Raw genomic sequence first — 27,486 nt, 5'->3', positions numbered from 1 at the left:
TGTCATTCTGCCCCATACCATAGTCCAGCAGAATTTCCAGTCATGTGGCAATGACATTCTTGAACAGCTGGAACTCCAGGATCTCCTAATCCTCAAAGTAGACACTTACGTCCTTCCTGCCCGCGGGCGGAGACGTTACCCTTGCAATATGGCTCAATTAACTTTCGACAGCCGTGAACTCCCGCCCTCTGTTTATGTCGCAGGTCATCGGTTACAAGTTCGAAAGGTGATCCCTACACCTCAACAGTGTAGAACTTGCTGGCGTTTTGGTCACCCAGCAAAATATTGCAGATCTATGGCCGAATGCCCAGTCTGTGGTGCCGATGACCATTCTGATACATCTTGCAGTCAAGCTCCATCTTGCCTTAATTGTAATGAGGCTCATCCTTCGTACTCTCGCCGTTGCCAGGTCTACTTGAATGAGCGTGAAATCCATTGCCTCAAAGAAGCAGAAGGTCTCCCTTATGCTATGGCAGTTACTCATCTCCGCCTCCAAGGGAGACTACCCCGTGTTTCTTATTCTCGTGTTTCAAAATGTCCCCCCACTTCTGGAGTCTCATCTTCTGCAGCCTCCTCTGTTGTTACCCCTCCCATAGCCACTCTGGCATCTAATCCTTTTGCTGTCCTTGGCTCTGACGTCCCGACTACCACTCAGTCTGTTCTCACATCTTCACGTCCTTCCTCACAAGCCCCGGTATCGACAAGACCCCGTACGACACCTTCTACCAATCGCCCCTCTACTTCTCAGAAGTCAAAAAAAAAACCCCAGTGCTCAAATCTTCGTTGCCCCTTCCTTCCCTTCTTCCACCTCCGCACTTTACCTTTCCAGTCTCTGTACCTAGTTCTTCCCCTCTATCTGGCTCTCTTACAAGTGTGGAGGTTCACCCTCCTCCTCGTACTATGCCTTCCACCCCCGTCCCCTCCCAAGTTTCTCCCTCTTCTGCCACCTCCCAGGTTTCTGCCTCTTCTGTCCCCTCCCACACTTCTTCTCCAGTCCCCTACACTCTTTCGTCCCCCCCTACTTTGGTACAGTCCATTACTGTCCCAATCTTTACTCACTCTCCTCCTTCTACCTCCAATATTGTCTCCCATACATCTTTGAATTCAGAAACACTTGAAGCCATTTCAGAATATATTGCAGAGACTAAACCTTCAATGGACACTGATCCACCTCCTGTTCCTTCTCTTCCCTCTCCTCCATCTCCACAACTCCACTCTTCGCAACGCTCCGTTCCTTCGCTACTTGAACGCCTTCCAATGCCACAACATGTTGACTTTTCTAATCTCTCTAGTCCGTAGGTGCCCTTCCCTACGGATTCCTGGTATTTTCTTCATTGCCAATCATGGCCTATTTACAGTGGAATATCCGCGGCCTCAGGGGTAATCGGGGTGAGCTTCAGCTGTTGCTTTCCAGGTTTTCCCCTGTTGGTGCTTGCTTACAAGAACCTAAATTACACTCAGCTGTTTTCCAACCTTTCTCAGGCTATAATTTATTGTATTCTTCGGATCCTTTCTCAGATGGGACCTTTAATGAAAGTGCCCTTCTTCTACGCAATGATATTCCGTACTGTCAACTATTTGTCCATACCTCGCTGCATTACACTGCAGCCCGTATCCACTTGAAGAAGTGGTATACAATATGTTCTTTATATCTCTCTCCTTCTCGAGCATTTTCTATCCCAGATTTTGCTTTTCTAGTTTCATCCTTACCACCGCCACTTCTGTTACTTGGTGATTTCAACTCCCACCATTTCCTCTGGGGGGGGGTCTCATTGTGACTCACGTGGCATCCAGTTGGAGGCTTTTCTCGCCTCACCCCCTCCATGTTTTAAATGCGGGTACTCCCACCCATTTTGATCCTCGTACTCGTACTCTCTCTTGCATCGATCTATCAGTCTGCTCTTCCTCCACTGCACTAGACTTCACCTGGTCTGTTCTACCGGACTTACATGACAGCGATCATTTTCCTATCATTCTTACTTCACCTTCCTATTCACCACCTTTCCGTAGCCCTCGCTGGCAATTTGATCGGGCAAATTGGGACCTTTACTCGAAACTCACTGCTTTTAGTGAGGTTCCTTCTTCATCCTCCATTGATGAGCTCCTACACCTCTTCTCGACGTCAGTTTATGCCGCAGCTTCTCATTCTATACCCCAAACCTCAGGCAGGCGTTCTCAGAAGTGCGTGCCGTGGTGGTCTCCTGCTTGTGCTCGTGCAGTATGTTTGAAACGCGCTGCATGCGGCAGGTACCGGTACAGTAGAACCGATGAGAGACTTTCTTGATTTTAAGCAGAAGCGTGCGATCGCTCGCCGTGTCATCCGTGACGCTAAACGCACTTGCTGGTGAGACTGTTTCCACCATCACCTCTGCTTCCTCTATGAGTGCAGTCTGGAAAAAAGTGAGGAAATTGAGTGGTAAATACTTTGCTGACCCGGCTCCTGCTCTACGGGTCGCTGGTGTTGATGTAGCAAACCCTCTTGACGTTGCCATTGAAATTGGCACTCGTCTGGTCCGTATTTCCCAGGGGCTCCATCTATGCCCCTCGTTTCTTTCCTCAAAGTCTGCCAGAGAGTTAGTACCCTTGGACTTTTCTTCCCTCAGAGAAGAACAGTATAATGTACCTTTTACACTTCAGGAACTGGAGGCAACGCTCTCAGCTTGCCGATCATCGGCAGCTGGGCCTGACGACACTCATATTCATATGTTACAACATTTACATTGGTCAGCCCTTGTAGTCCTCTTACACCTCTTCAATCTTATTTGGGCACAAGGAGTTCTTCTCCAGTTGTGGAAATCTGCCATTGTTCTCCCTTTCCGCAAGCCGGGTACTACAGGACATGATGCCTCCCACTATCGTCCCATCGCTCTTACTAGTGCAGTTTGCAAAGTGATGGAACGTCTGGTAAATCGACGTTTAATGTGGTATTTAAGAGACACACAACAGTCTCTCCGCTAGTCAATATGGCTTTCGTAAGGGCCGTTCTACCATAGACCCCTTACTACGCTTGGATACGTATGTTCATAATGCCTTTGCGAATAATCACTCAGTTGTTGCCATATTTTTTGACCTTGAGAAGGCATATGACACAACTTGGAGGTATAGTATTTTGGCCCAGGCCCACTCCTTAGGCCTCTGAAGCAATCTCCCATCCTTCCTTAAGACCTTTTTAACTGACAGACATTTTCGTGTTCGAGTCAATAATGTGCTTTCCCCGGACTTCATCCAAGCTGAAGGAGTCCCTCAGGGATGTGTTCAGAGCACAACGCTTTTTCTCCTTGCTATAAATAATTTGGCCTCTGTTCTTCCACCCAATATTTGGTCATCACTCTATGTTGATGACTTCGCTATTGCTTGTGCAGGTGCTGACTGTCATCTTATTGCCGTTTCTCTCCAGCATGCGGTCGACCGTGTTTCCACTTGGGCCACCACGCATGGGTTTAAATTTTCCAGTACCAAAACTCACCAGATTACTTTCACTAGACGCTCTGTCCTCTCCGATCATCCTTTGTATCTCTATGGCTCCCGTATCCCCGAATGTGATACAGTCAGGTTTCTAGGCCTTCTCTGTGACCATCGGTTATCCTGGAAACCTCACATTACCTCTCTGAAGGCAACTTGTCACAGCCGGCTAAACCTTCTTAAAACCCTTGCTCATCTTTCCTGGGGAGCTGATCGTCGAACTCTGCTTCGCCTACATTCAGCCCTCGTTTTATCGAAACTCGATTATGGTGACCAGATTTATTCAGCTGCCTCTCCTGCTACTCTCTCTAGCCTTAACCCCATACATCACCACGGATTACGTTTATGCCTTGGTGCTTTTCACTCTTCCCCTGTTGAGAGCCTCTATACAGAAGCGAATGTTCCATCCTTGTCTGATCGCCGTGATGCCCGTTGCCTTCGCTACTATGTACGCTCTCACGATCTCCACAATCCTTCCATTTATAGAATGGTCACTGATATTAGTAGACATGCTTTATTTGTTCGCCGCCCCTGTTTGCTCCATCCCTTTTCTCTCCGCCTACATTCGCTCGTCTTCCCTTCAGTTACCACCTTTATATGTTCATGTAGTATCTCACTTTTCCCTACCCCCCTGGGAAGTTCCAGCTGTTCGAGTCTGTTGTTTCTCACTCCCTTGCTCGAAAGCCCAACTCATCGATGGAGGACGAAGAAGGAACCTCTTTAAAAACAGTCAGGTATGAGTAAAGGTTCCAATTTGCCCGATTAAATTGCCAGCGTGGGGTGCGAAGAGGTGGCGAATATGAAGGGGAAGTAAGAATGATTGGGAAATGATCACTGTCATGTAAGTCCGGGAGAACAGACCAAGTGAAGTCTAATGCGGCGGAGGAAGAGCAGACTGAGAGATCGATGCAAGAGAGAGTATGAGTCCGAGGATCAAAATGGGTGTGAGTACCTGTATTTAAAACAAGGAGGGGGTGGGTGGCAAGAAAAGCCTCTAACTGAATTCCACGGGAATCACAGTGAGACCCCCCCCAGAGGAAATGGTGGGCATTAAAATCACCAAGTAACAGAATCGGTGGCGGTAATGACGAAACAAGGAAGGCAATATCCGGAATAGATAATGCCCGAGAAGGAGAGAGATATAAAGAACAGAGCGTATACCACCTATGTAAGTGGATACGGGCTGCTGTGTAATGCAGCGAAGTATGAACAAATAGCTGATGGTACGGAATATCAGTGAGGAGAAGAAGGGCACTTTCATTAAAGGTCCCATCAGGAAAAGGATCTGAAGAATACAATAAATTATAGCCTGAGATGTGAGAAATAACAGCAGAGTGTAATTTTGGTTCCTGTAAGCAAACACCAACAGGGGCAAACTGGGAGAGTAACATCTGAAGCTCACCCCGATTACCCCTGAGGCCGCGTATATTCCACTGTAAATAGGCCATGATTGGCAATGATAAAGATACTTGAAATCCGCAGGTAAGGGTTCCTACGGACTAGAAGGGTTAGAAAAGTCCACATGCGGAGGCAGTGGAAAACGTTCAAGCAGCGAAGGAACGGTGCGCTGTGAAGAAAGGAGTTGCGCAGATGGAGCAGAGGAGAGAGAAAGAGCGGAAGGTGGATCAGTGTCCATTGATGGTTTGGTCTCTGCAATATATTCAGAGATTGCTTCAAGTGTTTCGGAATTCAGAGATGTCGTATGGGAGACAATATTGGGAATGGTAGGGGGAGGATGAGTAAAGATTGGAACTGTATTGGACTGTACCAAGGTAGGGGGGGGGGGGCGAAAGGGTGGAGGGAACTGGAGAAGCGTGGCAGGGGACAGAAGAGGCAGGAACCTGGGAGGTGGCAGAAGAGGAAGAAACTTGGGAGGGAACAGGGGAGGAAGGTACAGTACGAGGAGGAGGGTGAACCTCTACACTTGTAACTGAGCCAGTGAGAGGGGAAGAACCAGGGACAGAGACAGGGAGGGTAAAATGAGGAGGTGGAAGATGGGTAGGAGGTGTTAACGGACCTTTTTTTGACTTTTGAGAAGTAGAGGGACGATTGGGAGGAGGTGTCGTACGAGGTCTCGTCGATACTGAGGCTTGTGAGAGAGAACTCGAAGAAGCGAGATTAGACTGAGGCGTTGAAGTAGGGACGTCTGAGCCGAGGACAGCAAAAGGATTAGATACAGGAGTGATTATGGGAGAGGTAACCACAGAGGTGGGTGTAGAAGATGGGATACCAGAAGTGGGGGGACGTTTTGAAACACGGGAATAAGAAACACGTGGGAGTCTCCCTTGGAGGCGGAGATGAGAAACTGCCATGGCATAAGGGAGACCTTCTGTCTCTTTGAGGTAACGGATTTCCCGCTCGTTTAAATAGACCTGACAACGGCGAGAGTACGAAGGGTGAGCCTCATGACAGTTAAGGCAAGAGGGAGATCGATTGCAAGACTTATTAGAATGGTCATCGGCACCACAGACTGGGGATTCGGCGATAGATCTGCAATATTTCGCTGGATGGCCAAATCGCCAGCAATTTCTACACTGTTGTGGTGTAGGGATCACCTTTCGAACTTGTAACCGATGTCCTGCTATATAAACTGAGGATGGGAGGTCTCGGCTGTCAAAAGTTAAACGAGCCACATTGCTAGGGTATCGTCTCCGCCCACGGGCAGGAAGAACGTAAGTGTCTACCTTGAGGATTGGGAGGTCTTGGAGTTCCAGCTGTTCAAGAATGTCAGTGCCACATGTCTGGAAATTTTGTTGAACTATGGTATGGGGCAGAATGACGGTACCACTACAAGAATTGAGGGAATGATGTTTTTCAAGAATGACAGGAACAGTATCGATATGGGAAAGATGAGAGAGCTCATGAGCCTGGGTAGCATTCTGTACGGTAATGATGCGCGTACCGCTCTTAAGAGCATGAAAATAAATATCTTTACCAACATGGTGTAGGAGTGCCTTGCCAATACCATGGTCAGAAAGATAGGCAGTAGAGGAAGTTGGTCGTAAAGTGAAGAATTTAGTCCATTGTTCAGTCTGAAACTGAGCGTGGAAAGGTAGTGAAGGACGTGTCGATCGTTTCTGAGAAGAACGAGAAGGTGGAGAAGTATCATCAGCAGGTAATTGTCGTTGGCGTTTAGGTGTGGGACCAGAGTTGGTCCGACGTGGAACGGGTCGGCGATTTGAAAATTGCTGCACCGTAGAGGGAGAGGCCGGAAGCATAGTCAGAGGAGAGCGAAGGTCCGATAAATCGAAGGAGTCAGTCGAGGCCTTAGTACCTGAAGCGGGTGAGGAAACAGCACCGGCAATAGGTACAGAGGCATGAGGAATGTCTGAAGAGTGGTCCAAAGACGAGGCGGGGTCAGAACGGGGTGCGGTATCAAGAAGGGGCCCGGGGGTAGTGGGTTCATGGACTAGGGCTGCCATGGTTAGGTTACTTCTTTCTTTTTGTTTTTAAGAAAAAAAAAGAAAGAAAAGAAAAGAAAAATAAAAAAAAGAATAAAAAAAGGGGGGACCGGGGAGGGATAGTTCCTAGGAGGAATGAAAGGGCCAGCAATCTCCCTCCGCGCCCAAGAGGACCTCAGCACCGCAAGTAGCGCAGATGCAGCATGGAACCCGTGCCATACCCTACCCATCATGCTAGCAAACTAACAATCCGGGATAACAACCTCACATCTGCCGAGCTACCTCGGTGGACAAAAGAGAGGGCGGCCGGATATCCGCCACAAAGCACATCTCCTTCGGCCACCAACCCCGGAATCCGAAAGGCGGCCTCCAGAGATACACTCGTCGCCCGAAAGACACCCAAAGCTACTCTGGGATACCGGAGAGGGATCGGGACATCCCCAGGCGATCCAGATTCCACGGCAAACTACGCCACCGCTAAGAACCTCAACGGAATGGGATGGACCCCGGTATCCTTTCCCCTACCCAGGAACTAGCGCGCCTGTGGGAGAAATCCCAAAGGACAAAAAGAGGAAAGGCAAAAGGGAGGGGTGGGGAGGAGGAAAGGAAAAAGGGGAAGATGGGATAGGGGAGGGGAGATTGGGGGGTAATTAGGTTCGGTCTGAGGAAGAAGACCGATAGGTCTAATTCCTCAGACCAAGAGCCTCTTCACCACGCCAAGGAGCCCCCCTTGAAGAGGTCGACTTGGGGAGGCAGTACGAGTGTAGTACTTCTATGACGTACCATCTTAAAGCAGAAGGAAAATTGTAGCAAGTTAAGTGATAGTTTATGATGAATGAAAGCGACCGAAAAAGCACGAAACAAAACTAACTCCTCCAATCTCCTTTGCCCATCTTTTCCAGCATCTTCCGGTAGCCCAAGTCATCTGATCTCCAAGGTAATTACTTTTTAAAACTAGTTTATTTCTTTATATTATGTTTTTATACAATATTTCTTATTTATAAATACATTTTTCTTATTCAAAAACCTCTAACATCTGGGGGGGGGGGGCTGTAATCTATTAATGGCATTTCAGTGAGGAAAACTGATTTGATATATGAGCAAATTCAGTTATGAGCTCACTCATGGAATGATTTAAACTCTTAAGTCAAAGTACCACTGTACATAGTTTTATATTATCAAAAGTGCAAAACAATGTATCACTTTATTTACAAATCTACAAAACAAGTGTGTGTGTTTAATAATAAAAAAAAAAAATGCAGGGAGCATTTGTACATTGGTGAGTTAACAGTTGTTACAGTCAGCTCCTGGCCTCTGATATTCTATCAGTTACATGTACATAAATAGGCCTACATAATTGCTACCCATTTAAAATTAAGTTGCTGATGCAAGACTTATAAAATACACTTTTTTTTCTTGTATATATAAAATGTAGCAAAAAATCATATTTTATAAAAAATTTGTTAGTGTATTATAAATAAAGAATGAATACCTGTATTATACACTACATTGCTGAAGTTACGCATTTCTTAAATATGTACAAAAATTACATGTGAAATAAATTATGAAATATGAAAAGTGCAAATGGTGTCAATTCTTAGATATACGTATAATCATAAAAATTAAGATGAAATACATATTAGTTATAAAATATAGACAAGGTTTTCTTTTATGACACTGCGTATAAGTTTAAGTACATTATATAAATTTACATTAAAAGTGTCTTGCATAATAACAATTTACACTACTATGCAAAGTAATTTTAATGTAAAATTGCATGCCGTGTCTAAATAAACTTGCTATACTGTTATAAAAAATCCTTATCTATACTTGACAACTTGTGTTTATGTAATAGCATAATGAGTAATTTTTAAATGTGCATTGTTAGTGTAAAATTCCTAGAGTAACCACTTAAAAACAAACCATTATAACAAAAACTGGAGTAAATCATTCATCAAACTGAAAATATAAACATTAATGTACCTTTCTGGGAAGGTTCACTGATGCCAGTGACAGTCCCTTGATAAAAAGACTTGGACCTGTCTTACTCTTTCTTGGATGTGGATCTGTTGCCTATTTCCCCAAGGTGATGTATAATCTAATTGTTTAGCATTTCCTCCAATTATTATAATCATAACCAAGAGCTAAACCTGTAAGGGTCACATTTCCCCCCAAACAATATTATACTGTGTTTTTTTTGTTATTATCACACTGGCCAATTCCCACCAAGGCAGGGTGGCCCGAAAAAGAAAAACTTTCACCATCATTCACTCCATCACTGTCTTGCCAGAAGGGTGCTTTACACTACAGTTTTTAAACTGCAACATTAACACCCCTCCTTCAGAGTGCAGGCACTGTACTTCCCATCTCCAGGACTCGAGTCCGGCCTGCCGGTTTCCCTGAACCCCTTCATAAATGTTACTTTGCTCACACTCCAACAGCACGTCAAGTATTAAAAACCATTTGTCTCCATTCACTCCTATCAAACGCGCTCACGCATGCCTGCTGGAAGTCCAAGCCCCTTGCACACAAAACCTCCTTTACCCCCTCCCTCCAACCTTTCCTAGGCCGACCCCTACCCCGCCTTCCTTCCACTACAGACTGATACACTCTTGAAGTCACTCTGTTTCGCTCCATTCTCTCTACATGTCCGAACCACCTCAACAACCCTTCCTCAGCCCTCTGGACAACAGTTTTGGTAATCCCGCACCTCCTCCTAACTTCCAAACTACAAATTCTCTGCATTATATTCACACCACACATTGCCCTCAGACATGACTATCTCCACTGCCTCCAGCCTTCTCCTCGCTGCAACATTCATCACCCATGCTTCACACCCATATAAGAGTGTTGGTAAAACTATACTCTCATACATTCCCCTCTTTGCCTCCAAGGACAAAGTTCTTTGTCTCCACAGACTCCTAAGTGCACCACTCACCCTTTTCCCCTCATCAATTCTATGATTCACCTCATCTTTCATAGACCCATCCGCTGACACGGATGGGTCACGGAGGAACACTAAACCTTTAAGGTTCAAACTACCCTTGGGAAATGGGAGGGCAGCTTAAATTCTTTAGATCAATAACCTTACACTGGCATCATGGCAACTCCCTAGATGGAAGCACAAGTTTTAAGAATTTAAAATGCCTGAATCAAAATTACTGGAAACTGTATAAAGGATATTTTCAGTTCACGAGGAAACTACCTTACTAGAAATTACAGTGTGACTTAAACTTCTACCCTTATTTCTTTACATAAAGGGAACAATGATAACAAAGAACTAAGTACAGTATTTATAACTAAAATAGTTAAATTTAAATGTTTTGTTGCAAGTACACAGAAAAGATTCTTGCAAATTGTTTTTATCATGTATCAAGGTTGTAATAGAATACAACTTAGCTTTAATACTCTACCAAGGCCTGGATACACAGTATAGTACTATAGCAAAACTGATGCATCACAAAACTGTAATATGATTACAAAAAGAAATCACAACAGGTGAGGCTTGAACCCATGACAGGCGAGTCCTAATACTTGTAGGCCAATTTGTTAACTAATGGCCTGCAAGTTTTAGAACCCTCCTGTCATAGGTTCAAACCTCACCTACTGTGTGATTGTATCACACGAGAACGGCTATACACCACAACCTTCACATACAATCCATGTTATGCTATACCACAACCACAGTGTACTGCACAATCTTGATATGCCGCAGCTATATGTACTAAAACCTTGTTACACTATATCATGATTATGATATACCACACATGGCATAATACTGCATACTAAAACCTGGATATATCATAGGACATGGTGAGTACAACTATTCTTGAACATGAGCAAAGACAAAAGTATTCTTACATTACACAGGAGTACCTAAATACTGTAATTGTAAATTATAAATTGTTAATTTCTATTAAAAAAATTAGTACAGTACTGCCATATCTTAGTTATTTATTATGCTCAGGATCAAACTAATTTTTCCCAGGTTTAATTAACCATAAATTTAACAATAAATGAGAAAACATGCTACTAGCATCTGTTAATTTTTCCCTTCCGATTTCTTAAAAAATGAGCATGACATATGAGGTACGTATCCGTTTTATCACTGGATTGAGTGCAGTATTATTCGTGGTCTGAGCATCTAAAGGTAACCATACCAGTTCCTGCAACAAATGCCTGATCAACTAGATTGTAATGACTATAAGCTTGAAAGTAGCATCAACCTGACTGATCAAACACTTGACAAGACGGGTCAGCCCTCTGGCTAACACCAACCTGAACATAGGTATATCAGTGAGTCAGGTACTCTGAAAGTGTATATGAAGAAAGTGACACCTAACACTTGGTTATTACTGGTCATCATAATTAACCCTTAAACTGTCCAAACGTAGTTCTACATCCACGTGCAGGGAGCTCCGAACGTAGATCTACGTTTTTTTTACATGCTTTCAAATGGGGAAAATCAAGGTCGGAGCGTTACACATGTGAACGTAGATTTACGTTCGGACAGTTTAAGGGTTAAAAGTAAAGATGAACACTGGTGACTAATGAATACAATACTAAGAATGTGTAAAAAAAAAAAAAAAAAGTGTTGACTTCATACTTGGGGTAAAACTTAATATGTATATGAGAAGAACATTATCAGTACCACATAAACATACACTGGATAAAAATGTAGAAATGTTTAACATTAACTTTACAAGATACGGTGCATCTATTTATGCATATTTCCTGAAATTGAATTATTCTACAAAATGAGCAGATATTAATAAACACTGGTATATACAGTGAAATTTTGAGTCTATTAATGTATGTACAGTGGACCCCCGCATACCGTTGGCATCACATAACGTTAAATCCGCATACCGATACATTTTATTGCTAAGATTTTGCCTCACATACCGCTAAAAAACCCACTCAACGCTATTCGTCCGAGACGCGTCTAATGTGCGGCCTGAGCCAGCCTCACATGTTCCGCCGGTGGCATTGTTTACAAGCCAGCCTCCACGGTAACATCCAAGCATACAATCGGAACATTTCGTATTATTACAGCGTTTTTGGTGATTTTATCTGCAAAATAAGTGACCATGGGCCCCAAGAAAACTTCTAGTGCCAACCCTGTGGTAAAAAGGGTGAGAAATATTATCGAAATACTGTGGTACCATGGTCAACTGCTGATGCTGCTGCTGCTGTAGCACTGTCAGCTGCTGCTGCTGCTGCTGTACCACCGTCAGCTGCTGCTGCTGCTGCTGTAGTACCGTCTGCTGCTGTAGCACTGTCAGCTGCTGCTGCTGCTGTAGCACCATCAGCTGCTGCTGCTGTACCACCGTCAGCTGCTGCTGCTGCTGTAGTACCGTCAGCTGCTGCTGTAGCACCGTCTGCTGCTGCTGTAGCACCATCAGCTGCTGCTGCTGCTGTACCACCGTCTGCTGCTGCTGCTGCTGTAGCACTGTCAGCTGCTGCTGCTGCTGCTGCTGCTGTAGCACTGTTGCTGGTGTGGCTTACTGAGAATACCAAGAAACAATTAACCCCAGAGGGTTAGCCACCCAGGATAACCCAAAAAAGTCAGTGTCATCGAAGACTGTCTAACTTATTTCCATTGGGGTCCTTAATCTTGTCTCCCAGGATGCAACTCACACCAGTCGACTAACACCCAGGTGAACAGGGAAAAATGCCTGGAACTAGTGCTCGTATTGGTGAATTTAAAGCCAGCAGAGGTTGGTTTGAGAGATTTAAGAATCGTAGTGGCATACACAGTGTGATAAGGCTTGTTCTGGAAGAAAATGCCAAACAGGACCTACAGTACTCAGGAGGAAAAGGCACTCCCAGGACACAGTGTCTCATCAGTCATTGCTGCATCTTCAATAAAGGTAAGCGTCATTTATTCTTCATTTAGTAGAGTAGTACATGCACAATATATATTGTGCATGTACTGCTCTACTATTGTGCATGTATCCTTCTCTTTGTGTGTAGGAAAATGTATATTTCATGTGGTAAAATTTTTTTTTTCATACTTTTGGGTGTCTTGCACAGATTAATTTGATTTCCATTATTTCTTATGGGGAAAATTCATTCGCATAACGATAATTTCGCATAACAATGAGCTCTCAGGAACGGATTAATATCGTTATGCGGGGGTTCACTGTATATCCACAAATAACCATCTATTTACAATATGCCAAATACAAAATGAAACTCCTGAAAATGACTGCCGAGTATTGCACAAGTTCTATCACTGCTGTAAAATGCACTACATACACAGCCTCGAGTATACATACTAATACGTATACTGTCTTGGATCCAACTATGCTGCAGATGTCTCAAGAGTCGTATGTTAGAACAGTACTCACTACTGGACCAAATGACAGTTATTCATTGACACACAATGTACTGTGGTTTGTTTGCTACAAATAAGCAACAACTACTACTACTGTGCTATTCACTGGGCACTTACAACTGGCCATAATGAAAATAGTCATTTTTTTAAATTCCAATGACAGAAAGGTTTATGCTGTGCATCAAAATTTATGAAACTTTACACTCATTAACACATGGTCAAAAATTAAATTAATGAGCACATCTACTATCTGTACATCTGAAGCTGCCCCCTTCCCCACCACAAATTCATCCACAAAAAGAAAAAAAATCATAGCCCATTGTTTTAGGTGGAAATGTAAAGTATCATAAGAATGACTAAGTAAAATGGAAAAGGCTAGAAATTCTAGTTTAAATCAGGAAATCTGAATGCTTATGCCATGACCACCTAAGATAAATGCATTTCTTCAGTGTGGTGCAGAGAAGTGAAAAATTATGAAGGATGAGATGACTGACTCGTAACAGCATTTACCTTCCACTCTTCATAAAGCGCATTATTTTCATCAAGGATGTGCACAACACAATAAATAAGATGCTTGGAATACAGGTACAACACTGATTTACCAGCAATGGATCATCCAACACAGCTTTTAGTACGGACAAAATTACAACGCATTTTTTTTTTTTGCCAAAATAGTTTACCTGGCAATCACAGACCCATTGTACATAGTGCATGTTCACTTATACTGTTTACATTGCAGTTGCTGGAGTTCCCTTGATTCTGTGCAATTCTCAGAATATTCTGCTAGCAACCCTAGCTATAGCTAGTGATTAGCCCTGTAGTTCCAGTAAAATTCTAAAATCTACCATTCTAGGAGTGGTGGTACTGCAACATACTTTGTAAATTTATTAATAAACCCGTTTCATTTAACCTAAAGTTTAATTCAAGTTTCTGGTAGAATACGGTGTTAGAGGTGTATTGTTTAGTCAATATATTGCATGATCTCTGTTGTTCTGACAGAGATCAATATACAGTAGGACCCCTGCATCTGCGTGGGTGATATGTTCGAAGACCTACCGTGGATACCCGAAACCCTGGATAGTAGCGAACCCTACATACAGTGGACCCCCGGTTTATGATCAGCTCCCAATGCGACCAATTATGTAAGCGTATTTATGTAAGTGCGCTTGTATGTGTATGTTTGGGGGTCTGAAATGGACTAATCTAATTCACAATATTCCTTATGGGAACAAATTCGGTCAGTACTGGCACCTGAACATACTTCTGGAATGAAATAATATCGTAAACCGGGGGCCCACTGTATATCATTTTTCATTTACATACATACCTATGATAAAAGTTTAATTGATAAATTATGCATAAGTCAAGAATTAGCACTTTTTCATTAATGGGAAGCACTTCATGGTTTCTCTTTGGCTCTGAAGAACTGTCACCATCACTACTTTTGTGCTTTGTGGTAATTATTAAAAAAATTAAGGCTTATTTTCAGGTCATGGTCAACTGTGGATAAGTGAAACCACAGATACAGGGGTCCTACTCTAAAAGCCTAGGAACCAAGAATGCAGGAAAATCAGTGTTGTACATGTCCTTCTATTTTGAAGTAAATAATAAACATGAAGAAAGCCTTTTACATTTCTTCTGCTGTGGGGGCTTTATCAAATCCTTGAAGCTCCACAGTGGCAAAACATTCATAAATAATAAGGCTTACTCTTCATGTTGTTTGATTCACGAACTGTCAGCTTTTGCCATCTGCTACTTATAATTACTAGTAGACAAATTTTAGTCTTAATACATTAATCTGTATAATCCTATGGGTTTAGCACTCCCCCATGATTATATAATTTATGTACATTAATATAAAAATCAAATGAACAATAAAATAATGAACTATCATGCATCCTGTCAACATGTTGAAAATTAACAATGTAAAAAACCCCTTCACTCATTTTCTTAAAAATGAATACTATTCCTGATAAGAATAAAAAATTATTCAATTCTATATTTCTTCGTTCGATTGGGTTTCTTGCTGGCTACAAAGGCAATGATAGTGACAATCTGACCACAAAGGTAAGCCACTAGGATGAAGATGGCAGGATAAAATATATCTGGGAGATTTGTTTCTGGCAGGCCCATGTAGCGGAGTGCTTGATTTCCTGTCACAACCCCACACGGTGCCTAGGGAAGATCACCAGTGTAAGCTTTTTCAAATACACAGACATGGACTTGTCATAATTAGGGATGAAAGGTTAATTTAATCCTTATCCACTTAATTTTTTCCTTCCTTGAGATCAGAATAACAAAAAGCACCTTCAAACACAAATCTATACCACTGAAATCCTTACTACATATGCTGTTGACAATTTACATTAGGTAAAAATATATAATATGCAGGTTTGTTTGGGTTTTTTTAACACTGGTTTTCTCCCAATGAGGTAGGATGACCCAAGAAAGAAGAAATACTTTCACTATCATTCATGCCTTGCCAGAGATGTACTGACACTATAGCTTAGATGCCTTTCCAAATTGCAATATCCTCACCCTCTCCTTCAGACTGCAGGATTCTACTTTCCTATTTCTGGGACCTTTGTCACACTCCAGCACCACATCCAATTATAAAAACCTCTTGCCTCCACTCCTGTCTAACATGCTCATACACAGTAACAAAAAAAGGCACAATTACACAAATAACCTGCACATAGAAGAGAGGACCTTACGACGATGTTTTGGTCTGACTTGGACCATTTACAAAGTCACACTAATAAAGAGGAGAGAAAGAAGGAGTATATAGGCCAGGAGGTGGTAGTGGAGAGAGAAGGTAGTAGTGGGGGAGGTAGTATGGTGGAAGTGGAGCCAGCCAAATACTAAGAAAGAGGAGCACTGCAAGGGAGCTAGGGGCCCACAGAGGGTAGGAGCAAGAACACAGGGGGGGGGGAAAAATAAATAATGAAGGAACAAATACCCAAGGCAAAAGAAAGACAACCCAAAGGAGAAAGAGGAAAGGGGAAAAGGGATGAGAAAAAGGAATCAGGTTAAGTTATGGGTGTTCCGAAGTTTGGAGCATTTTACAACGTAGTGGGAAAGGAAGGCATCTACAGAGATGAAGCCAGGACTAAGATTCATACAAGGAAAGTTGTATATAAGGGAGGATTCCACCCGAGGGCAATTGTTAAAGTTGGAAGTAGGAAAGACAGTTTTAGCAGAAGACCAGTCACTAGGATGACTGTGATCTGATGTGACAGAAAAGAGCAGTTAGTGTTGGTAAGCCTAACACTACTTTTGTGCTCCCTAAGTCTGTCAGAGAGAGATCGGCCTGTTTCCCCGAAGTACTGAAGAGGATAGGAGGAACAAGAAATAGAGTAGTCACCAGGAGCGTCTATAGAGGGAGGAGAGGTATGAACTACTACCTTGTACCTCCACTACCACCTCCTGGCCTCTATATACTCCCTCCTTCTCTCCTTTTCGTTAGTACGACTTTGTAAATGGTCCAAGTTGGACCGAAACATCGTCATAAGCTCCTCTCTTCTATGTGCAGGTTATTTGTGCTCACACACACCTGTTGGATGCTCAAGCCCCTCACACACACACAACCTTCACCCCCTCCCTCCAATCTTCTCTAGGACACTCCCTACCCCTTTCTTCAACTACAGATTTATACATCCTCCAAGTCATTTTATTTTGCTTCATCTTCTCTCAGCATCCAAATCACTTCAACAATCCCTCCTCAGTCATCTGGATAATGCTCTTAGTAACCCTGCACCTCCTGGAATATACCTCCTAATCTCCAAACTAGGAATTCTCTGCATAATATTCACACCACCCATTGCCTGAGATTTGGCAACTTCACCGCCTCCAGCATCTTCCAACATTCAAAACTATTTATCTCACTTTGGGTAATATTCATTGGATTAAAGCACCAATTTTCACAAACTTAATTTGCATATAACTCGAGGGTTTACTGCATACCTTTCTCTGGATGGCTGAGAGAGAGTCCTGCAGGACAGGATTGCGGTCACAGAGAAACTCATTGGTGCTATCGAACTCATAGCGGTTGACTTCATGGAGGACCCAGCGAGCAGGAGACCACCAAAGTGTTGGCCACGTCCATGCTGACAAGTCCTGCAACAACAAATTATAATGAAGAGGAACAGTAACACTGCCAAGCATAATGCAAATAAATAATTTACTAAATGTAACTATATGTACTATACTGTGTATGAAACTCAAAACTAATATTCTACAAATACGTACTATGTATCAAATATTGTGTATCAACTCTGAATGACTGTAGAATAATACTGGCTGCTTAATTAAAGATTTTCAAGCAAGTAAACTGATAGACTATACATGAAAGGAATAAACTGTGGTGAGCTCTGAGGAGTAAACTTCATGCAATGTAATGAGGTACTAACAACTATCAACATACACTAGAACTGATTAAGTAAAATTTTAGGATAACTAATAGTAACGACAAAATCCAAGCTATGTAAATATAGGTTAGAGAATCCACTGTTAGGAATCAAGCAACAGTTTTGCTTAAATGTATTAACTGGCAACAAAATTAGGTGTTACCAGGGCAGTTATATCAATGGAAACGTGTCTTGACCATATGCACGTGTTCACAACAACATCAGGAACCCTTTTACAGACTAAGAACAACTCATAAAGAACCTTACCTGATATATATGAGTACTACTAGGTAGAAGTCACAAAACCAGTGATAAGGAGCTACACAACCAAATTCCTTACAAGTAAGAAGTTGGCATAACTTCAAATAATGCTAGAATATCTATTGTATATTACAAGTCATAAGTTGACCTTTTCTATTGAAATAATTTACATTTACTCAAAGTTATATTATTTTATCTGGCTTATTGCACAGAGAATTTTTTTTAAAGAAGGAGGCACTATATGACCTACAATGGTTTGGCATATTTTGTGAAATATTTTTTTTTTTTTTTCACACTGGCTATCTCCCACCAAGGCAGGGTGATTCGAAAAAGAAACGCTTTCACCATCATTCACACTATCACTGTGTTTATCAGAGGCATGCAGATATAACAGTAACATAATTAAAAATGTTAAAAAATTTGGATAACACTAGAGGTTGGGTAGCACTGTACCAGAAGCTTAATTATACCTCATACCTAAACTGCACTGCATAAAACACTTAAGGAAATTTTTCGAAAACTTATATACGTACCATAGCATTTTAGGGCTTGCTTAATATTGGTTAGACTGGAATCTATAATGTCCAAAACTGGTCTATGCAATGATGAACATTTGTGCAAAGGTACTTTAAAAATCTTCAGTTTACCACCATGTCAAATTTCAGTAATGAACATAATATATAAAATTAAATATTGATGAACAAATATAACAATGAATAATAGTTGTACATAACTCAGTGATGTCTCCAAGATTTCAATTGAAGAATGAAAGTCACAATACCATGGCTGGAACAATTTGCTAAAAACCTGCACTTAAGAGAGAAATGTTAACATGATGTTTCAATCCATCCTGGACAATTGTTGAATGACAATAGTACAGAATGGACCAAAATATCATACTAACATTCCTCACGCAAGTGTGAGGCCTGTGATGAAAAGATTTCACTTATTAATGCAGCAAATACTAGTTTTTAGTGTTAAAACATTTCTTTGGTATAATCTCAAATTAATAACAAGATTATTCAGCATAAACAGTTATTCACATAATAAAAATTTCCCACAAATCACCCACACATAGGAGAGAGAAGCTTGCGATGGCATTTCAGTCCTGACTTGTATCATCTACAAAGTCACACTAACAGAAAAAGTGCGAGGAAGCGAGAGGGACAAGGATGGGAACTAGAGAGAGAAGAGGAAGTAGTGATAGAGGTAAGGTAGGTAGTGGAAGTAGTAGTAGTAGAAATAGTATTACATGTAGTATAAAGTAAGAAGAGTAGTTTAGTGGCACAAAAGAGAAAGGGGAGTGAAGGAAGAGAATAGTAAAGGTAGTAGCAATAGTAGAGGAATGGAGAGGGAAGACATAGTGAAACTAGAAGTGGGGTCAGTCTAAGGACAAAAAAAAAAAAAAGAAGTATACTGCAGAAGAACTAAGAGCCCATAAGGGATAAGACCAAAAATGCAGGGAAGGGGGGTACACTGACTCCCCTCTCTCTCTTGTGTTACTACTCTTCCTACTTTATACTACCACTATTTCTTCTACCTACCTTACCACTACTTCCTCTTCTCCCTCTCATGCTCCTGTCCTTGTCCTGCTCACCTATATATACACTGGCTTCCTCACTCTTTTTTTTGTTAGTGAGACTTTGGTCCAAGTTGGACCAAAACATCGTCTTAAGCTTCTCTCCTATGTGTGGGTTATTTGTGTATTGTTCCAGTCACAGTACTGTGCCTTTTTGTTCTTTAGGAATTTTACCTTTATAAAAATAACTTTGAAATCTTCCCAAGAAAAGTAACACTTTCTATAAACTGTTATATTAAGGAGTGCTAAGTATTAATACAGGTACACAGTTTTATCCAGTTATTTCCAGCTGGAGTGTTTACTCTGAAAATATGCCTGTAAGCACATGAAAACACTCAGGTTTACCCAATTATTTTTTCACTTTTTTTTTTTTACGATGTACTGTATAGGAAACATTAATTGCTGGTATGCAGTAAAATCACAATGATAATAATGTGCTCTTGGGAGATTCTGAAGAGAAGTTGCAGAGATTGGTGGATGAATTTGGTAGGGTGTGCAAAAGAAGAAAATTAAAAATGAATACAGGAAAGAGTAAGGTTATGAGGATAACAAAAAGATTAGGTGATGAAAGATTGGATATCAGATTGGAGGGAGAGAGTATGGAGAAGGTGAATGTATTCAGATATTTGGAAGTGGACGTATCAGCGGATGGGTCCATGAAAGATGAGGTGAATCATAGAATTGATGAGGGGAAAAGGGTGAGTGGTGCACTTAGGAGTCTGTGGAGACAAAGAACTTTGTCCTTGGAGGCAAAGAGGGGAATGTATGAGAGTATAGTTTTACCAACGCTCTTATATGGGTGTGAAGCATGGGTGATGAATGTTGCAGCGAGGAGAAGGCTGGAGGCAGTGGAGATGTCATGTCTGAGGCCAATGTGTGGTGTGAATATAATGCAGAGAATTCGTAGTTTGGAAGTTAGGAGGAGGTGTGGGATTACCAAAACTGTTGTCCAGAGGGCTGAGGAAGGGCTGTTGAGGTGGTTCGGACATGTAGAGAGAATGGAGCGAAACAGAGTGACTTCAAGAGTATCAGTCTGTAGTGGAAGGAAGGCGGGGTAGGGGTCGGCCTAGGAAAGGTTGGAGGGAGGGGGTAAAGGAGGTTTTGTGTGCGAGGGGCTTGGACTTCCAGCAGGCATGCGTGAGCGCGTTTGATAGGAGTGAATGGAGACAAATGGTTTTTAATACTTGACGTGCTGTTGGAGTGTGAGCAAAGTAACATTTATGAAGGGGTTCAGGGAAACCGGCAGGCCGAACTTGAGTCCTGGAGATGGGAAGTACAGTCCCTGCACTCTGAAGGAGGGGTGTTAATGTTGCAGTTTAAAAACTGTAGTGTAAAGCACCCTTCTGGCAAGACAGTGATGGAGTGAATGATGGTGAGTTTTTCTTTTTCGGGCCTTGGTGGGAATCGACCAGTGTGATGCTAATAAAATAAATAATAATGCTAGGCTGGGACAAGTAGTCTAGATAAGATGGTCAAGATGGTCCATCCCTTCCTCTCTCTCTCTCTCTTTTTTAAAGCACTCTGGCACTCAATCATTCAATCACTGTCACTGACATCACAGTTCTGATAACCCTCCAAACCACAACATTCCCACCCCCCCTTCAGGGTGAAGGTACTGTACTTCCCACTTTTCCCAGACTCACATCTGATTCTTCATCACTCCAAAAAAGTGTTATACCTCCCAACCCAATGTAAGAAATCAGTGCCCTTCTTGGAAAACTGAGTATTTTAAGATGAATACATGTTGCAGATTATTTCTGTCTTTCCTATGAGGAAGGAGAGATGTTAACTAGTATATGTACAACATGGTAAGAAAATGAAATATCTATATGAATATTAAAGAACTCTTAAGAGACAAAGAGGAAATTTTGTTAAAAAGAAGAGAGAGTGATTCATGTGAGGAGAGAGATTTTTTGAGTATGTGGAAAAAAATTATTGTGAAAGAGATACAGGAATACCAAAAAACAATTAGCTTAGAACTCACCAAGGGGTGAATGGTGAAGCCAGCACCTAGGAGAGCTAGGGTCATGACAAAACCTGTAGCCATGGCAGCTGTGTGACGCGAATCAAACACACAGATTGCAGCAATGGCAATGGCACGGATGGCATACAGGTAAAGAATCATGTAGCCTAGGTAGTAATAGAACTGGTCAGCTGAAGGAAAGCCAGCCATCATGTAGGCAGGCAAAATGTAGGCCAGAAATGTGCCACCAGCTGCTATGAAGCTGTAGCAGATCTGTTGAACAGTTGCAGGTGTGTTAATTTTAGTACATACATGTGTACAGGAATTGCTGCAGAAAAGGGGTGAAATGTTACAGGTGAAACACTGTGATGGTAATAATGACATACTGCCAGAAATTCAATAATAATTATGATATAGGTGAGGAAGTGAGATGTTTATTATAGAAACTTGAGTAGCAAAGTTAATTATACATGAGATGGAGGGATTAATAGTGATAGACAAGGTAGTGTCACACGAGGTGTAAAGGACCATTTAACATCTGTAGGGATAAAGTGGTAATTACAGCACACGAGCCTTTTCCATCCTATGGAGAGGGAGCATGGACACGGGGGTCGTCCCTCAGTTACTAAAAACAACAGACATAGCCCCACTCCACAAAGGGGGCAGTAAAGCAACAGCAAAGAACTACAGACCAATAGCACTAACATCCCATATCATAAAAATCTTTGAAAGGGTCCTAAGAAGCAAGATCACCACCCATCTAGAAACCCATCAGTTACACAACCCAGGGCAACATGGGTTTAGAACAGGTCGCTCCTGTCTGTCTCAACTACTGGATCACTACGACAAGGTCCTAAATGCACTAGAAGACAAAAAGAATGCAGATGTAATATATACAGACTTTGCAAAAGCCTTCGACAAGTGTGACCATGGCGTAATAGCGCACAAAATGCCCGCTAAAGGAATAACAGGAAAAGTCGGTCGATGGATCTATAATTTCCTCACTAACAGAACACAGAGAGTAGTCGTCAACAGAGTAAAGTCCGAGGCAGCTACGGTGAAAAGCTCTGTTCCACAAGGCACAGTACTAGCTCCCATCTTGTTCCTCATCCTCATATCCGACATAGACAAGGATGTCAGCCACAGCACCGTGTCTTCCTTTGCAGATGACACCCGAATCTGCATGACAGTGTCTTCCATTGCAGACACCGCAAGGCTCCAGGCGGACATCAACCAAATCTTTCAGTGGGCTGCAGAAAACAATATGAAGTTCAACGATGAGAAATTTCAATTACTCAGATATGGTAAACATGAGGAAATTAAATCTTCATCAGAGTACAAAACAAATTCTGGCCACAAAATAGAGCGAAACACCAACGTCAAAGACCTGGGAGTGATTATGTCGGAGGATCTCACCTTCAAGGACCATAACATTGTATCAATCGCATCTGCTAGAAAAATGACAGGATGGATAATGAGAACCTTCAAAACTAGGGAGGCCAAGCCCATGATGACACTCTTCAGGTCACTTGTTCTATCTAGGCTGGAATATTGCTGCACAATAACAGCACCTTTCAAGGCAGGTGAAATTGCCGACCTAGAAAATGTACAGAGAACTTTCACGGCGCGCATAACGGAGATAAAACACCTCAATTACTGGGAGCGCTTGAGGTTTCTAAACCTGTATTCCCTGGAACGCAGGAGGGAGAGATACATGATTATATACACCTGGAAAATCCTAGAGGGACTAGTACCGAACTTGCACACGAAAATCACTCACTACGAAAGCAAAAGACTTGGCAGACGATGCACCATCCCCCCAATGAAAAGCAGGGGTGTCACTAGCACGTTAAGAGACCATACAATAAGTGTCAGGGGCCCGAGACTGTTCAACTGCCTCCCAGCACACATAAGGGGGATTACCAACAGACCCCTGGCAGTCTTCAAGCTGGCACTGGACAAGCACCTAAAGTCAGTTCCTGATCAGCCGGGCTGTGGCTCGTACGTTGGTTTGCGTGCAGCCAGCAGCAACAGCCTGGTTGATCAGGCGCTGATCCACCAGGAGGCCTGGTCACAGACCGGGCCGCGAGGGCATTGACCCCCGAAACTCTCTCCAGGTAAACTCCAGGTAAACAAGAGGACACAGTATTATGGCACAATATGTGTGATGAAACATTAATTATAATGGTGCAGAGGTGAAAGCTCATGGCACTATGGCCCTGATGTATTAGTAATGGAATGTAAATTATAGCACAGATGGGGTGAAGCTTGTTTATGACATGTAAAGTGGCAGTATAAATTGGGACAGGTGAAGTATAAATTTATGCACATAATGGTAAGTTTTCTGGCAGTGCTGCTTAGAAATAATTTAGATATGACGCTGGTTTGCTCTCTGGCCACAGTAAGAATAACTGAATGTACTGTATGAGATTACATATCGGTGCATTACATAAGATTTTTGAACTACTGAGTTCTTCAATGCCATAAAAGATCAGCACAGGACCAAAGTGAATTTGTTCAACACAGTGGATGGCAGAAGTACATTTAGTATGGAAGTCATCTGGGGGTGCTATAAAGGGGAAAAAAAAATTGCTTAGTTATAAAATCTGACTCTCAATCAATTCCATTTCTAAGGCATGAATGAAAGCAAATTGGTTTTGGTATAGATACATCTGGGGAAACTCCTGTCTCTAACAATATTATTAATGCAATACATATCCCTAATGAATAACCCAACAAAAAGCTGCAGTAAGAATAATCACTAAATCTCATCCCTGGCAACACCCCCCCCCACTCTTCATAGATCTAAACTTACTCCCTGTTCAGAACATCCACACTTACTACTGTGCAATCTATATCTACAGGACCTTAAATTCCAATATTAACCTTGACCTAAAATGCTTTCTTGATAGTTGTGACAGGATCCACAGGCATAACACCAGACACAAACATCTCTATGACATTCCCCGTGTTCGACTAAACCTTTACAAAAATTCAATGTATTTCAAAGGACCTAAAATCTGGAACACCCTACCTGAAAACTCTAGAACTGAAGACACATTCATCACTTTTAAAACTACAGTTAGAAAACATCTTATCTCCCTGATCCACCCCGACAACTAACTACATGATAACCACCTGGTGGTTCACAATTACACTCACTCACCCACTGACTATAAACCCAGACATACTAATCTTAATCTTAAAATAATAAATCCTAACTAGTCATAGGTTTGCCTATGATACACCAATATAGACAATTTGTATTGTGCCAAAACAAGAGCATTCACATTCCTAAACTCACAAATTATGATGTGGTCACTTAGCCTTAATACCATAATCTGTAAGGATTTAATGTTAAGAATTAATCAAAGTCTGCCCGAAATGCCTAGCCATGCTAGGTGTCCTAGTGGCCCCCTCTGTAATTAGTATTTTATAACATGTAAACCACACAATACCCAAAACCTGTAAACCCCACATTGTAACCCTTATAGAGAATAAACTTGAATTGAATTGAATGTACATGTGGGCAACAGCTTACCTTAGTACTTATATATATGGCCCTGGAGTATAGGCCATCATCCACATCCCTGGCCAAGGCAGGCTTATCCCGCCATACTTCAGAGACTGCCATGAGGAGGATGGGCCAAAGAGCAAGGCCAACCATAACATAATGGAAAGCAGCACGGTTATTGACATTATCCTGGTGCTGGACAGGCGCACTTCGAACATCCCAGTACACAGCACCCACCACCACTGACATCATCCCAGCCACCACTGTCATTGCCAACCAGTGCACCATGTTGTATGGGAACTGGTAAATCATTGCACGGCTGTAATTTTAATACAAAAAATTTAACTTTAATACATTTTTGAAAATGCTTAAAAAAAAAAAAAAAAAAAAAAATGTACCGTCTAATTAGCTACCTGACAGCACTCTTACCTTAAATCAATCATGGTCTTAGCCAATATACAGGAGCAAGTACAGTATAAATTACTAAATTTAAAAAGAAATTTTTTCATTTTTCTTTTTAGTGTCACCCTACCTCAGTGGGATACAGCTGGTTCGCTGAAAAAATAAAGTACAGTGGTACCTAGAGTTACCAAATTAATTCGTTCCAGAAGGCTGTTCGAGTACAGATACTGAACGAATTTGTTCCCATAAGGAATAATGTAAATTAGATTAGCCCGTTTCAGACCCCCAAAAATACACTTACAAAAGCACTCACAAAAATACACTTACATAATTGTTCGAGTTGGGAGCTGTTTGAAACTCGAGGTACCACTATACAGTATAAACTTGCATAGGTTTTCATGTAACTTTTTGGATGGGACTTCAAGATTCACTAATGGGAACCACCTTTAGGTTTGGTAGTAGTTTACATAATGCCTTTGAATCATGCTAGCTTTAGATAAAGAGAAAACACAGGTGCATGCACGTGCACACACACAATCACACTCACTTTAAAGCCTCTGAACATAAAATGCCATTTATTTATATACGTATATTTTTTTTAACATACCAGCTGTATGCCACCGAAGAAGGGTGACCTAAAAAGAAAAATGAAAGTTTTTCTTTCGTTTTACTTTTTTAAGTTCAGTAATTATACAGGAGAAGGGGTTACTAGCCCCTTGCTCCCCGCATTTTAGTTGCCTCAGATGACACGCATGGCTTGCGGAGGAAGAATTCTTTTCCACTTCCACATGGAGAAAGGAGGAAATAAAGAACAACAGGAACTGTTAAGAAAATAGAAGAAAAACCAGATGGGTGTGTATATATATGTGTGAACATGCATGTGTAGAGTGACCTAAGTGTAAGCAAAAGTAGCATGATGTATGTACCTGGTATCCTGCATGTTTATGAGACAAAAAAAAAAAGACACCAGCAATTTTTTTTTTTCAAAAACTGGCCATATCCCACTGAGGCAGGGTGACCTAAAAAGAAAAAATGAAAGTTTCTCTTTTTAAATCTAGTAATGTATACAGAAGAGGATTACTAGCCCCTTGCCCCTGGCATTTTACAAACAAACAAAATAAAAGTTTATTTCTTTGCAAAGGTTACAATGTGTGTTTACATTTCATAATGTGATTGGTACAAAGAAAGCCACTATTATGCCGAGGTATTTTGGGCAGATTTAACCTAATACTTAAAGACTACTCAAGTCTAGCCAACTTCAAATATGCAATATTTTACTCAATTATTAATGAGGTTTACCAGGAGTGGGTTTCGGGGGTCAACGCCCGCGCGGCCTGGTCTGAGACCAGGCCTCATGGTAGATCAGGGTCTGATCAACCACGCTGTTACTGCTGGCCACACACAAGCTGACGTACGAACCACAGCCCGGTTGGTCAGGTACCGACTTTAGGTGCCTGTCCAGTGCATTTTTGAAGACAGCCAGGGGTCTATTGGTAATCCCCCTTATATATGCTGGGAGGCAATTGAACAGTCTTGGGCCCTGGACACTTATTATGTTGTCTCTCAGTATACTCGTGGCACCCCTGCTTTTCATCGGGGGAATGTTGCATATCTTGCTGAGTCTTTTGCTTTCATAGGGAGTGATTTTCATGTGCAGGTTTGGTACCAATCCCTCCAGGACCTTCTAAGTGTATATTATCATGTATCTCTCTCACCTGCATTCGAGGGAATTTAGATCAAGGACCTTTAACCGTTCCCAGTAGTTTAGGTGCCTTATTGTACTTATGTGTGTCGTGAAAGTTCTTCGTACACTCTCCAGGTCTGCAATGTCGCCAGCAGTATTCCAGCCTAGAGAGCACAAACGATTTGAAGAGAATCATCATGGGCTTGGCATCCCTAGTTTTGAAGGTTCTCATTATCCATCCTATCATTTTTCCAGCGGATGAGGTAGATACATTGTTGTGGTCTTTGAAGGCGAGATCCTCTGGCATTATCACTCCCAGGTCCTTCACATTACTTTTCTGCTCTATTGTATGGTTAGAATTTGTTGTATACGCTGACACATTTTTAATTTCTTCAAGTTCCCCATATCTGAGTAGTTGAAATTTCTCTTCGTTGAACTTCATATTGTTTTGAGTGGCCCAATCGAAGATTTGGT

At 41.9% G+C, this 27,486-nt stretch overlaps 1 protein-coding gene across 5 annotated transcripts in view; it reads right to left on the bottom strand.

The window, feature by feature from the left end:
• Positions 1–8,368: 8,368 nt before the first annotated feature.
• LOC128697879 (ATP-binding cassette sub-family G member 8) overlaps positions 8,369–27,486 on the bottom strand; it is a 107,018-nt gene continuing 87,900 nt past the window's right edge. For 4 of the 5 annotated variants that reach the window (XM_070099538.1, XM_070099536.1, XM_070099540.1 and 1 more), the window contains 5 exons: positions 24,954–25,245; positions 21,434–21,685; positions 17,167–17,319; positions 12,290–15,378; positions 8,369–12,073 (listed from right to left, as the gene is read on the bottom strand). In XM_070099538.1, coding sequence (XP_069955639.1) covers positions 15,190–15,378; positions 17,167–17,319; positions 21,434–21,685; positions 24,954–25,245 — 886 coding nt within the window. In that variant the 3' untranslated portion in view covers positions 8,369–12,073; positions 12,290–15,189. Of the gene's footprint in view, positions 12,152–12,289; positions 15,379–17,166; positions 17,320–21,433; positions 21,686–24,953; positions 25,246–27,486 lie in introns of all 5 variants that reach the window. The other variant, XM_070099537.1, reaches the window with a different exon arrangement.

This window comes from Cherax quadricarinatus, chromosome 68 (genome assembly GCF_038502225.1).
Source record: "Cherax quadricarinatus isolate ZL_2023a chromosome 68, ASM3850222v1, whole genome shotgun sequence".
NCBI classification, from domain to species: domain Eukaryota; kingdom Metazoa; phylum Arthropoda; class Malacostraca; order Decapoda; family Parastacidae; genus Cherax; species Cherax quadricarinatus.
Note: the sequence above shows the minus strand (reverse complement) of the source record. Positions and strands in the feature narration are given on the sequence as shown.